The 18,486-nt window shown below is 40.0% G+C and overlaps 1 protein-coding gene and 1 pseudogene across 6 annotated transcripts in view; both read right to left on the bottom strand.

Annotated features, from left to right (window-relative positions):
• Positions 1–4,809: 4,809 nt before the first annotated feature.
• The window catches only part of PPP3CC (protein phosphatase 3 catalytic subunit gamma), a 91,633-nt gene continuing 77,956 nt past the window's right edge, over positions 4,810–18,486 (bottom strand). For 3 of the 6 annotated variants that reach the window (XM_036313780.1, XM_036313775.1, XM_036313779.1), the window contains exons 11-15: positions 16,673–16,699; positions 15,680–15,761; positions 14,982–15,079; positions 6,864–6,893; positions 4,810–5,325 (exon numbers count right to left, since the gene is read on the bottom strand). In XM_036313780.1, the coding sequence (XP_036169673.1) occupies positions 5,114–5,325; positions 6,864–6,893; positions 14,982–15,079; positions 15,680–15,761; positions 16,673–16,699 (449 nt within the window). In that variant the 3' untranslated portion in view covers positions 4,810–5,113. The remainder of the gene's footprint in view (positions 5,326–6,863; positions 6,894–14,981; positions 15,080–15,679; positions 15,762–16,672; positions 16,700–18,486) is intronic. The other 3 variants (XM_036313777.1, XM_036313776.1, XM_036313778.1) reach the window with 3 other exon arrangements.
• LOC118659418 lies at positions 13,872–13,971 on the bottom strand (annotated as a pseudogene).

Genomic DNA, 18,486 nt, shown 5'->3' with positions numbered 1-18,486 from the left:
CTCCCTCTTACAGCAGATTGCAGAAATGATGCGGACCAAGTGCTAGACAAGGTGGTATCCATGGTTCTAACCACAAATAATTTAGGAAACGGCAGCCTCATTCCCACAACTAGGGGATTCGTCCTCCCTCTGAAACCTTTTCTGCCTGGGTAGGGAACACTGAATAAAGCTTTGAAAAAAGTGGGTTCCACGGTTACTGTAACAACTATAATAATATGGGGGATTCTAGAATGTCCTCAACAAGTCTTTATGGGTTTGGAAGTAATTTTCAGCACCAACACTGAAGGGGAAATAGCTGATAATTAACACAAGAAAAAACTCTAAATCAGTCAACCTGGGGCAAGCTCTTTCTAAAAACCGTTTTGACTGACTGGTCACCCAGATTGGTCAGGATGAACTTAATTCCCAAGACCGTGTGAATTCGATTTATAGACAAGGTACAGTAAAAAATTCTGGCTATTGTCTACAATGTTGGCATAAAACAGGAGGGCAGAGGAAACCACTCTTAGCCATTGTCACTCTGCAAGGCTGGAGACTCTCGTGATGCCAGAGCAGGAAGCCCCGCTGTACCTCGCACAGACATGGTCTGATATTTTTATTTTATTTTATAAATATATGTTATTGATTTTTTTACAGAGAGGAAGGGAGAGGGATAGAGTTAGGAACATTGATGAGAGAGAAACCGATCAGCTGCCTCCTGCACACCACCCCCTCACTGGGGATATGCCTGCAACCAAGGTATATGCCCTTGACCGGAATCGAACCTGGGACCTTTCAGTCGCAGGCTGACGCTCTATCCACTGAGCCAAACCAGCTAGGGTTCAAACTTTGTGTTTTAAAATTACTCAGAAGAGGATCTAAGGGACAACACCAGGCTGAAAGGCCCCAAAGTTACCCAATTTGAAGAAATCCTACCCTTGTCATTAATATCATTCTGTGACAAAATGAGGAATTTTTCTTTACTTATTTTGAACTTATGTCCAAGTTATCAGGAAAAGAAACTATAGGAACAAAAAGGCAGTGTAAATACAGATAAAATGAGATGAAATATATTGATATTCCTGAGAGTCTGATGCATCTGTCCTAGGCAAGGAGCCACATCAAGCCCACCAGAGTGTGATGAGCAATTTTTATTGCACTGATCAATATCTAGTCACAAAAGGCCATGGAATCAATAGTGTCTGTACCCATAACTGGTGTGACCTCGCCGTTTTAAAGAAAGCTGAGGCTGCTTTTGTTTTAGCATTCTATTACACACACACACACACACACACACACACACACACACACGGCTTATAGGTTTGTTTGTTTGTTTTTGCTCCAAATATTCAGAACACAGAGATTTAAAAAGGATGTGTTTTGAACTGATGTTAGATGAGTAGTTTTCTTTTTTGTTAATTCTCACCCAAGGATATTTTCTCCATTAATTTTTAGAGAGTGGAAGGGAGGGGGAGAGAGAGAGAGGAGATAGAGAAACATCGATTGATTGCCTCCCACATGCGCCTGGGCTAAGGCTGGGGATTGAACCTGCAACCCAGATACATGACATGTCTTTGATCAGGAATCATACCCATGACTCTTCAGTGCTTGGGCTGGCTTTCTAACCACTGAACCACACCAGCCAGGGTGAGTTTTTAAATATTTAAAAAATCGTCATCTGGTCAATTTGAAATTTCACATGATGTGGATGTAGATGAAATTGGGAAAACTGGTCCTTAAGAAGTGTCATGTCTAAAATGGAATTCCACAAATGTTTATAAAGAAGCCCTCATTTCCCTCCCACCCCCTAATAAGAGAAGTTGAAGAAAATAAGGTCCCTGTGGATCTTAAAGTGAAGGAGAACAAGAATGAAGTATTTTTAGGATCTTTAGAGCATGCAGGGGGGAGACTGAGTAGAAGAGGCTTTGAAAATAGCAATCCTCAGACCTCTGACTGCAGTTAGAACGTTCGTTGAAATGATGGAGATAGTGGTCCTAAGGCAAATTCAGGGCAGACAATCAGCCATCTTGGGAGTTGCTGATTAGATTAAAATGTTTAAAAATATGCTATACCCTCCAATGAAATCTGGAATGAAGAACAAGTACTGTGATTACAATTTATTCCTTTTTTAAAAAATTATTTATTGATTTGAGAAAGATAGAAACATCAAATTGTTGTTCCACCCATTTATGCATTCATTGGTTGATTCTTATATGTGCCCTGACCAGGAATGGAACTGGTGACCTCTTGGTGCATGGGACAAGGCTCAATCCATAGAGCCACACTGGCCGGGCTATACAGTTTTCTGGGGAACGAATCCATAGCCCTGGCCTATTGGGACGATGCTCTAACCAATTGACCCCCTCGCCCCCACCCAGAGTTTATATTCTTAAGGTTCATGCCTCTAACCCAGCCTTGGGCAAACTACGGCCCGCGGGCCGGATCCGGCCCGTTTGGCTGTTCTATCCGGCCCGCGGAGCTGAAAGAGCGGAGGGTTCTCTTGCTCTCCCCTCCGCTCCTTCACCAGCAGCAGTGTTAACATGTATTAGTTCACACAAACACTCCATCCATGCTTTTGTTCCGGCCCTCCGGTCCAGTTTAAGAACCCATTGTGGCCCTCGAGTCAAAAAGTTTGCCCACCCCTGCAACCTGTCTTCAGTCAGAGGCGCCAGCCTATGTAGGTACACCGAGTGACAGCGTCACTTTAAGAAGCTATCTGTACCTTACAGATACACTTCACACACAGCTTTTTAAATTCTTGAAACACACACCCCAGCTTTCCACAGAATATCAGAAATACCTTTTCCTTTAGAATTCAACAGGATTTTCAAACCTAACATCCTTCAAGACCTGTTGCTGCTGCATTTTAAACTCCAATTTTCTTGAATGACGACTTCTCACCTCTCTGCTGTGGCGGATCCTTCAACAGCTCAAAGGGCACCTGTGGGTACATCCTTTGGCCATGCCTGTCAAGGACACTTGCTTGACTGTACTGCTTCTTTTTGAGAGGATAATAAAGACAGTCCTAAATAAGCATCCTTTTGACTAGCACAATATTATTTCTTGCTTATATGGATGTATAATAACTATTCCACTACTTGCCAGCGACTGAAGCCCATAAGAGTGGTTTCTACCTGTGGGTTGTGTATGTAAAACAACCACCTCAGTGAAGAGGAGGAAGGGATAAGGGGCCCCCCATCTATCAAATGTGTCACGTGGACTGACTTTCACTTTAGGTGAGACTTCCAGAACAGCGGTCTTTTCTCTCCTGGCACGGAGAGAAGCAGGCTGAGGATACCCAGGTGACGAATTCCATTGTAAAGAAATGGCCATCAGTAAAGTTTTTTTCTCCCTTCTTGCACAGTTTTTACTGCAACCCAGTACGAGATCTTTTATCTCTGTCCTCAATATCCTTCTTACCTTTTTTTTAATATGGTTTTTAATCCTTACCGGAGGACATGCTTTTTTATTGATTTTAGAGAGAAAGGAAGAGGGAGAAAGAGAAACATCTATTGGTCCCCCCCTCACCCCCTCCCCGCCCCCCACGGACAGAACCTGAAACCTACATGTGTCCTGACAGGAAACAACTTGTGACCTTTCAGTGTGCAGGATGATGCTCTAACCCACTGAGCCACACCAGCTGGGGGTCCTTCCTATCTGTTTAAGCAGACTAATTCACGTCATCAAATTACAATCCCTTCAATGCTCTGATCTTTGTCATAAACAGACTGGAAACTGTTAACAAAAGATATAGAAAACAGAGATATTTCTAATGAAATAGTTTTTTGGATAAAGTTTCTGTTGTCCTTGAAGTTCCCAACATAAGGTCTTACTGTCTGAGATACGTGCTCTTGTGCTGGACTCCGACAGCCCAAATGACATGAAGGAATTCCATAAATATGCACTTCGGTGTAGTGTTGCCCAGATATGCACACTTACTGCAAAGCTGGCCACTGAGTATTATGACATAGCACCTGTCACCAGGTAAAACCAAAAATGGGAGCCCAAGAACCCCCAAGGTTTTCTTCCCAGTTGGTTGTGACTTGAAAAATCAAAGGACGATTATTCAAACATTATATCTGAACACTTGTCTTCGTATTCCACAATATGCTGACAGACAGTTCAACCTGATGAGTGTTGAAAGGTAAACACCCTGTAATTGATGTAGAAGATATGAAATTCCTCACTTTTCCAATGCCCTTTAGCAAGACCTCCGATTCATAAGGGATCATTCTACCCTAGTCTGTTTTCATTATCCCAGTTGATTAAAAAAATACTCAGAAAAAAGGACAATGGGAGAATAGATGCTATAATAGCTGATGCAACACACAGCAGGGCATCAGTGCTTATACTGAAGGTTGTACAGAGGGCATTTATAAAATATTTAGACATGTAGTTTCCTTTGTAGACAGAGTAAATCACCTGGGGTCCAAAAATGAAAGCCAAAGAATCTGGCAACATTTAAGAAACCTCCAAAGTTTTAAGGGAAGTTTAAACCAGCCATGCCCAGAGGTAGATGAACAAATTTTAAGTAATTCCAAGAAATCCCTCATTACCTTTTATTCTGCCTTACCAGAACATAGTAAAAGGAACTGAGAGTCCAGAAGAAAGTGGGTTATGGAAAACATTCCCCTTAAAATCACTGGGTTCGGTTATTCACTTACAAATTCTACTATAATCAAGTTTTCCATAAGAAGAGAAGTTTAAGCCACTGACATCTAAGAGATCTTCTTCAATGGTACCATGTAGAAAGGGAAAAACCTTCCTGTGTTTGAAAAGTTATTAGTCTGCAATGAAAGACATTACATTCTGAAAACAAGAGAAAGTCTGGCTGGTTCAAGTCAGAAACCCAGGGGGGAGGTTTCCAAGGCCCTTTTATTAGGAGAAGGTGCCTCTTATAGCACAAAACCTCACATATGTATCAGTCAATCAGATCAGTTCCTAAAAATTAAGAAGAAAAGGGAAAACAAAACAGATGCACTGCTTATATTTATGTTAGACATAAATTAGAAGAATTTATAAAATGGTCACCTTTCTTCCAGAATAAATGCAGAGTGTATGTTATGAATGCACCTCCAGGTTTAAGTTGCTTTGTTTTGTTTTCCAATAATAAATAAATAAATACAATTTGCTCTTAAGTTTTGGGTCCACCTGTGCCACTGCAGGGCTCTGAGTCATGGCTGGCCTTTTTTCCCTTCTCGCTCCTGTGCGAAGTATTAGATTGTACTGGGGTTGCCAACTTCCCTTGGCTATCTTTTCGGGGTGGCATCCGCTCATTAATTAGGTCCAGACCTCGGGCTTCATCAAAACTCCGGATCCTGTGCTGACGCGAAAACCCTCTGATGGCTACAGAAAAACAGGAAAGGGAGGAGCTCAATTAGACAGCAAAGCGACAAGCTTCAAGTTTCTTAGCACACAGCAGCCTCCTAGAGAAAAACACAGAAGAGTGGCCAGGGAGCACAGGGCTGGTGAGGATAATAGGCAATATTTGATTTGAATTAGCTTTGACTTGAAGCTACCAATTCTTTTTTTTTTAAATATATTTTATTGATTTTTTACAGAGAGGAAGGGAGAGGGATAGAGAGTCAGAAACATCAATGAGAGAGAAACATCGATCAGCTGCCTCCTGCACACCCCACACTGGGGAGATGCCCGCAACCAAGGTACATGCCCTTGACCGGAATCGAACCTGGGACCCTTTAGTCCGCAGGCCAACGCTCTATCCACTGAGCCAAACCGGCCAGGGCAAAGCTACCAATTCTTAAGGCCCCCAGGGCAGCTGAAACTGTCAAAGTAATTTTCATAGGAGCACAACACAATTAGTCATAGCAGAATTATACCTGACAAAAAGGAAACAAGTTCCTCCTTAGTCCCAGAACATCTGGGAAAGAGTTTCTTATGCCAGAAGCGTGCTCAATGGGAGAGAAAAAGGGAATGCTGGAATAATAGAACAGATTAAACAGAGGGGTAACTTAGGCACAAACATTACATTGACCACAGAAAAAGCAACACAAGAACCAGTCTTTTTGTTTACGAGGACAGCTTTTTATCTTGCACAACCAGGAGCTGAACATAAGCTAAACGCCATCTAAAGAATAGCTTTTAGATATTTTCTTTGATTGAACTTTTGTATTGTCAAGGAAACTATTCCCATTTTGAATCACCTTACCTAATAAAACAAATTTATAAAACAATATGAATTACAATGGTTTTCATCCACAGATTTGCAGGTTATTTGTTACTTCAAATTTGCTTTCATAGAAACAAAGATAATTTAGCTTGACTGCCTTAGGCCAACCTCAGAAATTAACCAAATTAACTTCCTGTCTACCCTTGCCTCTGCTCTTATTATCGTTGGATAAAAAGGTTGGCCTGTTTGAATCTCTAGTAATCTCATATATGAGAGAGCTAGAGCAGTGGTTCTCAACCTTCTGGCCCTTTTAATACAGTTCCTCATGTTGTGACCCAACCATAAAATTATTTTTGTTGCTACTTCATAACTGTAATGTTGCTACTGTTATGAATCCTAATGTAAATATCTGATATGCAGGATGGTCTTAGGTGACCTCTGTGAAAGGGTCGTTCGACCGCCAAAGGGGTCACGACCCACAGGTTGAGAACTGCTGAGCTAGAGGATTAACCCACTTGGTCCCTCTTGACCAGTAGCCTACGCTTCAGCCATTGCATTAAAACAGCCCAGAAAGGACTTTAGCTGTGGAGAGGGTCATTTGTAATACTTTGTGAGCATGCCTAGAAATACCTATTCCTTTTCTCACGGTTACAGTTCTGGTGATGCAATAATAAAAGATTTCAAGTGTAGACAAAGCTTTTTAAAACCAGTAGACAGACACATGATCACATCTATCACAGGAATATGGCCATACCTTCCTGGGCCTCTACCGCTTCTACTGTGGCTGTAAGAGGCAGGAGCAGTGGCATGCAAAAATGAAGACAGAAAACGAGTGAGTAAACCAACAGCAATGCTGCCAGCAGACATCCTGGGGTCCCACCTTTTAGCCTATTCCCATCCATAATAAAAGTCCACTAGTTAGAGAAGCAAGAGGATTATTGTGAAAACTAAATTGGGGGCAGGGGCAATGTGAGGTGAGGAGAGTTTCTAACATTTCAGGGAGCATGGGAACCTTTCAGCTAATGGCATCTACACCTAAGTCCATGGAGTCAGTCAAGCTGACTATAGAAACCAAGAGTTATGTTGCTTTCCTGATTTTATTTTTTTCTGCTTTTTACTTTTTTATTTATTTACTTTTTTGTTGTTAATCCTCATCCGAGGATGCTTTGCCATTGACTTTTAGAAAGAGTGGAAGGGAGGGAGAGACACACAGAGAGAGAAACATCCATGTGAGAGACACATGGATTGGTTGTCTCCTGCACTTGCCCTGACCAGGACATGGAATTGAGCCTGCAACTGAGGTATGTGCCCTTGACTGGAATCAAACCCAGGACCCTTCAGTCCAAACTGGCTAGGGAGCTTTCCTGATTTTAAGTAACCAGATGCTAATTTATGTCTTGACATTCACATAGAGTCAAATAATTTAACATTACAACCATTCTTGGGTAATAGCTCAGATGGTATTAAATGAGCTGCTGCTGGGTCCTATTAAAAAAAATACCTAAAATTACTTCTGATTGTTCTCAAGCAACTTATGTGGAGTCCAGTTGTTTTAAATTACTTAACAATAAAAAAAGGCCTTTGAATAACATACTGCCATTTGAAAGGAGAGAAAAACGGATTTTAAGTGAAGGGTTATATCTTGTCCAGGTGAGGAGTACTAAGCTGGCAAAGGCATAAAACTGTTCAATTCTGGATATAATTCATGTACCATCTGGGATTAGAGATATAACAGAGGCTCATATTTCCAACAATGTGACTTTCATTCACTGTGTGAGAGAGAAGCCCAATTACTATACTAAGAAGGCCTTCGTCCTCAGAGAGAGAAAAGGAAACCATTAGTACCAATAGGTAAACTTCATTACATCTTCTGTTAAGACAGTAAAAGCCCTAAAATATGAAAAGGTTATAGGTTGTAGTAGCAAGAACGATCCTATTAGGAGAACCCTGTCAGTTCCACAAATACCAACTTTTAAAAGAAGGCAGGGAAGAATAATGAACAGTAACAGCTTGCCCAGCCTTAGGCTTTATATATCCGCAAGACAGGAGAAATGGGAGAATGGAAAGTTAACTTCCTAACACAATGTGAAAATGGAAACTTGGAATCAACTTATCAAGAGCTTACATTTGTCAACCATATGTAGGCATGTGCTAAAGCAATGTCACACCCTCTCCAATCTCCTCAAATAGAACAAATAAACTTTCTCAAGAAGAACATAATGCCTTCAAACAGTATATCAAGCCCAAGTGTGAGGAAGAGGGAGAACAAAGCATTGCCTGAAATTGTATACCAAGTGTTGGCCTAATTAGAGTTTAAAAGCTATGTGGCAAAATATGTACTAGTATTACATTGTTTGGGGCCCTCCTAGAATTGCTTTTTGCATTGGGTATCTTAATACCGGCCTGGGCCCTAACCGGTTTGGCTCAGTGGATAGAGCATTGGCCTGCAGACTGAAAGGTCCCAGGTTCAATTCCGGTCAAGGGAATGTACCTTGGTTGCAGGCACATCCCCAGTAGATGTGTAGGAGGCAGCTGATCAATGTTTCTCTCTCATCGATGTTTCTAACTATTCCTCTCCCTTCCTCTCTGTAAAAAATCAATAAAATATATCTTAAAAAAAAGATATCGGCCTGGCTGTAGCCGGTTTGGCTCAGTGGATAGAGCACTGAGGGTCTGCAGACTGAAGGGTCCCAAGTTTGATTCTGGTTAAGGGCACATGTTCAGGTCTCAGGCTGGATCCCCAGTAGGGGGCGTGCAGGAGGCAGCTGATGGATGATTCTCTCTCATCATTGATATTTCTATCTCTCTCTCTCCCTCTCCCTTCCTCTCCAAAGTCAGTAAAAATACTTTTAAAAAAAGATACCAGCCTATGTTGAAGGGCATTTTAGAAACAGTTATTTAAAACGGACCTTTTTTTTTTTTTACTGAAATAGAATTTATCCTATATAATAAAACCCTAATATGCAAATTGACTGAACGGCAGAACAACCAGTCGTTATGACGCGCACTGACCACCAGGGGGCAGAGGTTCAATGCAGGAGCTGCCCCCTGTGGTCAGTGCGCCAAAAGCCGGGCTCACAGCTGATGAGTGCAGTGGTGGTGGCAGGAGCCTCTCCCACCTCCGCAGCAGCTCTAAGGATGCCCAACTGACAGCTTAGGCCCAGGACCCCCCTCCGAGTGCACGAATTTCGTGCACTGGGCCTCTAGTATACCATAAAATTGACTTGTTTAAAGTGTACAGTTCAATGATTTTAATAAAGTTGTGCAAAGTTTATTCACTATAACCTATGGTTAGAACATTTTCATCACCTTGAAATAAACCCATTTCCCTCTCTCATACCTGCCTCTTAATCCTAGATTTGCTACTCTGGATATTTCATATAAATGGAATCATACAATATGTGATTTTAGTTACTGGCTTCTCTCAGCACAGTGATTCTCTTTTATTTTTTATTAATCCTCACCCAAGGATATTTTTCCATTGATTTTTAGAGAGAGTGGAAGAGGGAAAGACAGAGAGAAATATTGATGTAAGAGAAACACATTGATTGGTTGCCTCCTGCACGTGCCCCAACCAGGGCCAGGGCCAGGGAGGAACCTGCAACCAAGGTATGTGCCCTTGATTGGAATCAAACCCGGGACCCTTCAGTCTGCAGGCTGATGCTCTAGCCACTGAGCCAAACTGGCTAGGGCAATTTTCTGTTCTTTTAAAATAAATATTTATTTACTATTTATTTATTTGTTTATTGTTTGTTGTTGTCATTAATCATCACCTGAGGCTATTTTTCATTGATTTTTAGAGAGAGTAGAAAGGGACAGGAAAGACATAAAGAGAGAAACATCGATGTGACAGAGACACATCTACTGATTACCTCCTGCATGTTCCCCAGGGGGGTGGGGGGAATTGAACCTTCAAACCCTTGACTGGGAATTGATTCAAGACTCTTCAGTCCATAGGTTGACACTCTAGCCACTTAGCCAAACCAGCTAGGACAGCACAGCAATTTTCAGTTTCTTTCATCTCGTGGCACACATAAACTAGTTACTAAAATTCTGTGGCACACCAAAAATAAATATTTTTTGCTGATCTAACAAAAAACATAAGTATAATTTTGATTCATTCACACTGGTCAGCTATTGTCATTTTTAAAATATATATATTTTATTGATTTTTTATAGAGAGGAAGGGAGAGGGATAGAGAGTTAGAAACATTGATGAGAGAGAAACATCAATCAGCTGCCTCCTGAACACCCCCTACTGGGGATGTGCGCTCAACCAAGGTACATGCCCTTGAGTGGAATCGAACCTGGGACCCTTCAGTCTGCAGGCCGACGCTCTATCCACTGAGCCAAACTGGCGAGGGCACTATTGTCATTTTTTATTTGACAATCTAAGGGAAAAGAGGTTAGTGCTTTTAACTAAATAGTCAGGTATTGCATGTTTTAAAAATTCTTGTAGTATACCAGTTAAAAATCACTACCTTAGCATAATGTTTTCAAAGTTTATTCATGTTGAAGCATGTATCACTACTTCATTCCTTTTTATGACTGAACTAGTGGCCCGGTGCACGGATTTGTGCACATTAAAAGAAAATTAATTAGAAGAAATATTTTAATATCGTTATTTGCCCTTTCTCTATAACAGAAGTGTGGGAGATGAAAATTAGTAAAATGTATATGAAAATAATATGTAAATTGATAAATAAATAATAACAACATAACAATAAAAACATGATATAAAAACAACATTGGTAAAAAAATGACTGATAAATTGATTAAACTTATTCTAATATCTCCCTGTATATTGATTCGTGCGATTGGTGCCAGCGAGAGCTTTATAAGTATTGCACATGTGTGAGTCAATGTTTATTTTTATTATCTTTATTTATTTATTTTTTAAAATATATTTTTATTGATTTCAGAGAGGAAGGAAGAGGGAGAGAGAGATAGAAACATCCATGATGAGAGAGAATCATGGATTGGTTGCCTCCTGCAATCCTCCCACTGGGGATCGAGCCCACAGCTGGGCATGTGCCCTTGGCTGGAATCAAACCTGGGACCTTTCAGTTCTCAGGTCGACACTCTATCCACTGAGCCAAACCAGCTAGGGCTATTCATTTATTTTTTAAAAATATGTTTTAATTGATTTTTAGATGTTTTTATTGATTTTTTTTAGAGAGAGAGGAAGGGAGGGGGAGAGATAGAAACATCAATGAGAGAGGAAACATTGATCAGCTGCCTCCTGCACATTCCCTACTTGGGATCAAGCCCACAACCTACACATGTGCCCTGATGGAATCAAACCGGTGACCTCTTGGTGCCTGAGATGAAGCTTAATCCACTGAGGGTCAACGTTTATTTTTAAATTGCCAGTACGGCCCTAGCCGGCTTGGCTCAGTGGATAAAGTGTTAGCCTGCGGACTGAAGGGTCCACATGCCTGGGTTGTGGGCTCAATCCCCAGTAGGGGGTGTGCAGGAGGCAGCCGATCAATGATTCTCTCTCATCATTGATGTTTCTATCTCTCTCTCCTTCTCCCTTCCTCTCTGAAATCAATAAAGAAATATGTTAAAAAATAAATAAATTGCCAGTACGCAACGTATGTACCAGCCGGTGGGACAGAGTTACGGTCGGTCACTTAGCCTTTCATATATATAGACCGTATTCCACTGTAGGGATACACCACATTTTGTTTACCCATTCATTAGTTGATGGGCATTTGGGTTGTTTCCATTTATTGGCTATCACAATGAATGCTATGAACATTTAAATACATTTTTTTGTTTGGATATTTTAATTTCTCTGGGATATACAACTTTGGAGTGGAACCGCTGGGTCACATGGTAACTATATGTGTAATCATCTAAGGAACTGTCAGATTAGCTTTAAAGGGCTGCACCATTTTACATCCTCACCACTAGTGTATGAGGGTCCTAATTTCTACACATTCTTACCGACACTTGTTATTAGCTGTCTTTTTGGTTACAGCTATCCTACTGTGTGTAAAGTGATATATCATTATAGTTTTAATTTGTATTTCTTTGATGTCTAATGATGTTGAACATCTTTTCATGTGCTTATTGACTATATGTATTTCTTTGGGAAATGTCTATTAAATTTTTTTACCAATTTTAAAATTTGAGTTATTTGGCCTTTCTTTTCAACCATTCTGTGTGTTGCTTTTCACTTTCTTTCTTTAAAAAAAAATATACTTATTTATTTCAGAGAGGAAGGGAGAGGGCGAGAGAGATAAAAACATCAATGAGAAGTACCATTGATCAGCTACCTTCTGCACGCTCCCTCCTGGGGATTGAGCCCACCCTTGGCTGGACTCGAACCTGGGACTCTTCAGTCCACAGGCTGACGCTCTATTCACTGATCCAAACTGGTTAGGACCCTTTTCACTTATTCATGGTTCCATTTGCAGCGCAAGAGTTTTTAATTCTGATGTAGTACACTTTATAGCTGATCTGTTTTTTATCTTATTGTCTTTATGAATCTTATTCATTTATTGGCTTCCCTCTTTATTTTGGCTACTAAAAAGCTTAGATCACATCTGTGGCTGCCTAGTGGCTTTTTTGTTTGTTTTGTGCTCCAATTTCCAAGTATATTTATTTTATTTCACTTGCTGTGTGTATATACTGTAATTTACTCCAGTCCCTCTTGGAACAAGGTGGGGCCTAAATGAGTATATGCTATAAGGTCATATGAGCTATTGTTGATTGAAAGCTCTCCAAGTAAAGTTGTATGAAAAATGAAAGGTCTTATTCAACTAATGCTCCAGAGTTTGTCAATGAACCTGTGCAACTGAGACTTCCTCTAAGTGGCAGATGACAAAGAAAATAGAAAAAGTTAAGTAGAAACAACTCAATACAACAAGGGGGAGGACAAAAAGGCAATGAAACTAGTTTGATCTGCTAATGCTTCAACTCCACTTTTCATGCCCAGAATTAGTCATCCAATAACATGCTCTCATGTTTCTTCCCATTGCTTGACTAGATCTATGTTAATCTGCCAAATATCAATCTTTCCATTCCAGGGTTCCACAAAGCCCTCTCCTTAGAAGTCAATACCCATATAATTTTTAGAAGGGACACTCTGCTTGGAGAGGTGACTGTGGCACTGGAGTAGGATATGGCTTGTAGGCAAAGAGACACACACCCTCTCTGAAAAACTCTATTCAGAAAAATAAAGTATATATATCCCTGTGTAACTACCACCCAGAGAGTTATATAGAACATTCCTACTCCAGAAGTCCCCTGTGTCCCTTCTGGGCCAACACTCTCCCTCTGAAGGAAGTCCATTCTGACTCTATTATCACTGATTAGTGTGCCTGGTCCTGAACATCATACAAATCAGACAGTCGGTGTCCTTTTGGGTCTAGTTTTTTTTAGTTCACCATAATGTCTGTGAGATTTAACCATGTTTAGCATGTATTTGTAATGCTATTTTTTACTGTTAATAGCCCATTATATACATATAACATATTTATATATTCTACTATTTATTGATGGACATGTGGGTTGTTTCCCTTTAGGGGCTATTCCAATAAAGCTAAGGTGGACATTCTAATGCACAACCTTTGGGGGATATATGCACTAATTTCTCTTTGATAAATACCAGGTGTGGAACTGCTGGGTTATGGGGTAGACATGTTTTGCTTTACTGCCCAGAAAAGTTTTCCAAAGTGGTTGAACAAGCCGGCCAGCAATTTATCTAGTTGCTAGTTCTCCACAAACTCACCAACACTTGGTATCGTCAGTTGTTGTTTTTTTATGTTTCACAAATTTGTGTGTCATTCCTGTGCAGGGGCCATGCTAATATTCTGTTTCAATTTTAGTATATGTGCTGCCAAAGCGAGCACTTGTCAGACTTTTTCATTTTGATACTCTCTTCTGTGACGTGCCAGTTAAACTCTTTGGACCATTTTAAAAACATTGATTGCTTGCATTTTTCTTATTGAGTTATAGTTATGTATTATATTCTGAATACAAGTCCTTTGTCAGACTATGTATTGCAAAAATCTCCCAATTTATCGTTTGCCTTTTCTCTTTCTTAATCATGCACTTTTGTGAATAGAAATTCTTAATTTTAATAAAATTTAATTATTTTTTCTTTTAAGATTAGTACTTTTTGTGTTCTATTTAAGGGCTCTTTAGCTGCCTCAATGCCTATTCTCCATTCTTTCTCTTAGAGGAGTTTTACTGCTTTTACCTTTTACATCTAAGTTTTAATTCATTTTGAATTGATTTTTTGTATATGAAGAGAAGAGTCAAGATTAGTTTTTCCCCCAGTAGAACATCCAGTTGCTCCAGTAACATTTATTAAAAGAAGTCCCAATTAAAAAAATTATTTTTTAATTAAAGTATAGTTGACATTTCATAGTATATTAGTTTCGGGTGTACAACATGGTGATTCTACATTTACATACCTTATGAAGTGATCACCATGATAAGTCTAGTAGCCACCGGTCACCATACACAGTTATTACAATATTATTGGTCATATTCCGTGTGTTGTACATTGCATCCCCGTGACTTATTTTATAATTAGAAGTTTGTACCTTTCTCCCCCTTCACCTTTGTGCACCCCTCCTCCCCTTCCCTCTGATAACCATCAGTTTGTTCTCTGTATCTGTGAGTCTGTTTAGTTTGTTAATTTTTTAAAAATACTCCACATATAAGTGAAATTATATGGTATTTGTCTTTCTCAGTCTGACTTATTTCACTTAGCATAATACCCTCCAGCTTCACCCATGTTGTCACAAATGGCAAGATTTCATATTTTTATTGAGGGAGCTCCAATTTTTCATTTTAACTGACTGCTAGGTAACAGGAGCACCCCTTCCTTGAAAGGAGCATTCCTCATACTCACCTGTCTCAATAGTCTGCTTTCCCCCTGAGAGGACACCCAGAGGGAGTGTCCCTGTAGGAGTCAGGCCCTTGAGAGTCAGCACACTCTCACTTTCTTCCCTGGGAAGGAAGAGCAAAGCCCTGGGTTAATGCCAGGTGTTTACCACTCAGCAATTCAAAGGTACTTAAAGGAAGTTACGATGCATAGGGATAGAGAACAGGTTCTCCTTCTTACTGCCCCTTCCCTGAACCAAAGAAAGGGATATTTTCTCCAAATATTCCAATTTTAAAGAATCTGCCAGGTCTTACTTTTCAATTAAGGACACAATAACCAGGTGTTATTTTAATGCTTCCCATATATTATCTCATTTAATCCTCTTAATAACCATATAAAGCAGGTTTCGTTTTTAATCACTCTTTTATAGACAAGAAAAATGAGGCATAAGATTACACAGCTAAGGATGTATTCATATAGAGCCAGGATGTATTCATAGGTAACCTGGCTCCAGAATCCACACTAAACTACTGCATTTGAGCTCATACCAAGTCAATGTTTACCAGAACACTGCTAGTCATTCTAACATATAGGTCTGATTCTAATCTGCACTTGACTTACAGTTCTAACACCAAATTCTAATTCTAAAAATTCTGTTCTGAAACCAGCTTCTAATGTACTCTCAAATGCTCTCATTCCCACACTTTAACGACAGACATCCTTACCGAAGAACTGAAAAGACCCGGGCCATCTTCCCAACGGCTCTGATTTTATTCTTGATGATCTCCTTTCGAACTGCAGTGAGTCCTTTAAAAATACAAAGAATTAGTGAATTAAAAGAATGTGTTAACATATTAAGTTTAAAAAATACAGGATGAAGCATCTTTCTAAGTTAAAGAAACTGTCATAAAAAAAAAAGAAATCAAGGCTCAAGTTTGTTTAAATAAAAATCTCAGGAAGTTCTGAGGAGCAAGAGAGAAAAAATAACCACAAGAGAAAACGATTAAGTAAAAAATGGAGGGGCCACATGGGCACATCTATAAGAGAAAGGAACTTATTTGCGGTTCTGAAATGTAGAACAAAGAGAAGAGTGTAACACACACATATAAACAAAGACAGTTGCGACAGCAAAGATCTCTTTTGAGAAAGCTGTGGGCAACCTTAGGACGCAGGGTTGGCCTGCGAATGGCAAGTGATGATTTGCGCAGCTATCTTCTGCATGCAAACACAGCACCAGGCGCCTCCAGAACATAGTGAGGGCTACGGCTACGTTCACTCTATAATCCTCACTTCCAAACCGGCGAGGATTTCCTCCCATTGACAACTGTGCAGGACAAATCATGATGACGGGTTGAGGCTTTTCATAAACATCACAAAAGTGAATGCATGATCTCATGGCCTTTTCTCATCTAAGATTCAGAAAACAGCTCACACATGAGAAGCCAAGATCCAGCATGCACCATGTGACAACACTCAACAGCCAGAAAAAGAGATGGGGCCCCCGGCTCCTCACGCCCCCGCCCCCACCTCCCATATCCCCCAGCTCTCGATATCCCGCAGGATCATCCAGCAGGTCCAGGGAAAACATATACATCAAAACAGAAAGGCAGGATGAAGACCCTGTCTGAAGGTGTTCAACTACAACTAAAAAAGTCCGATAGACTTTTTAGTGGGACAGACAGTGAATATTAAGCTCTTAACACATTTTAGTATGATACCTTTCTGATAGCTTGAAATGTAGTGATCTTCAGGGAGAAGAGACACCAAGAAACAAGGAGATGGAGATAGGAATATGGGAAGAGCATTTAAGTTTACATGGAAGAGAGAAAAAAAATCAAAGTGAAATGCAATGGGAGAAGCAGGCTGTTATCTTGATCAGCTCAGAAAAGAACCCCCCCGGCATCCTGACAGAATGTTCAATTATGGACTTCTTGTCAGTCATTTTTCCACTTGTTGAATGTTTATGGTTTTAGACTAATTCACATCTATTATTATCCAACATGTTTTATCCCGAGAGATCATGAAAATAAAATTAGACCAACAAAAAGATATTTATTTTGTAGACCAAATGACATTGAAAACAAGGAACAAAAACCAAGGACAGAACAAATAGCTTACAACCCTCTTAATACGAGCATTACATTTTTTAATGGATTCAATATATTTCTATATCTTTCTAGAGATATTACAGTTTTTCCTTTTTTAAGTTTTATATTTTCTTCAGAATCTCAAGTTCGTCAAGTTGCTTTTTGCTGTTGTCTCTTAGATACCTTCCTGCGTGTCTGGCAATCCTTCATGCTTACTCATGATTAAGAGCGAGGGACTCAAAAACTTTCAGAGCTGGGTGGACTGTTGACTTGGAGCTTTAGATGGAGTGATCAGATTGGGTCTGTTTTAGAGAATTCTCTCTACCAGTATTGAGTATGCATGCATATAGTCACTTATTTCAATTCTTTTGGTAAGGTACTGATCCCTCAATTGCACGGTATCCCCCCTCCAGAAATTGTTTGGTTTACCTTTTAGAGATTAGCCTCCAGACTTGGAGAAGAGGCAGTTGCTCACTAGCAACCAGGACTTTAACTGCCTTTCCAAAAGCTTTCACCCAGTCTCCTCATTTAGGCTCAGTGCCCGTCTCCCTTCCCCCACCCAACCCACAGTCCCCAATTCTCTCAACTGGTGCTACCAATTCCTTTGCTTTTTGAGGATTCTGTGCTGGAGCTCAGCATTCCCCACTAGTAAGTTCAACTTCAGCTTTCATGAATCAGCAAAGTCAATTAATAATAATGTGTTTTCTAGCTTCAGAAAGTCCTATAGGTTTGTAGGTTTATAAGTTTCTTAACTTTTAAAAAAAAGTCCTCAACCAAAGACAGAGAGAGAGAGAGAGAGAGAGAGAGAGAGAGAGAGAGAGAGAGAGAGAGAGAGAATCTATTGGCTGTCTTCTATATATGCCCTGACTGAGAATTGAACCAGCAACCTTTCGGTGTACAGGATGATGCTCAACCAGCTGAGCCACTCTGACCAGGTACTTTCTTAACCTTTGTTATTGTGAAGTATGATAGACATACAGAAAAGTACACAAACAGGTAACCCAGTGATTTATTAAAACGCAAATGCCCATATAATCACCACTCAGGTCAATAAATAGAACCTCGCCAGCCCCTCCTAATAATTATAGTCTCTGTCTTCTCCCCAAAAATCATTCTCTTGGATTTCATTGAAATCATCTTCTTACTATTATTTATAGTTTTACCATGTAATCATGCATCCACAAGCACTCGCTTTCGTTTTTTAACTTTATGGAATTGGAACAATCAAATATGCATTTCTGTCCAGCTTCTTTTGTTCAACATTCACCTGTGCTTTTCCTGTTGCTGTAGTTCAATGTCATTAATGTATACAACTCCACTATATAAATATGGCCCAACTTATTTCTCCTTTTTACTGTCAGTGGTCATTTGGGCTTATTCTAATCTTTGGCTATTTTGAATTAGGCTGCTGTGAATATTCCTGTGCCTTTCTCTTCACTGCATGT

Source organism: Myotis myotis, unplaced genomic scaffold (genome assembly GCF_014108235.1).
Source record: "Myotis myotis isolate mMyoMyo1 unplaced genomic scaffold, mMyoMyo1.p scaffold_m19_p_6, whole genome shotgun sequence".
NCBI classification, from domain to species: Eukaryota; Metazoa; Chordata; class Mammalia; order Chiroptera; family Vespertilionidae; genus Myotis; species Myotis myotis.
Note: the sequence above shows the minus strand (reverse complement) of the source record. Positions and strands in the feature narration are given on the sequence as shown.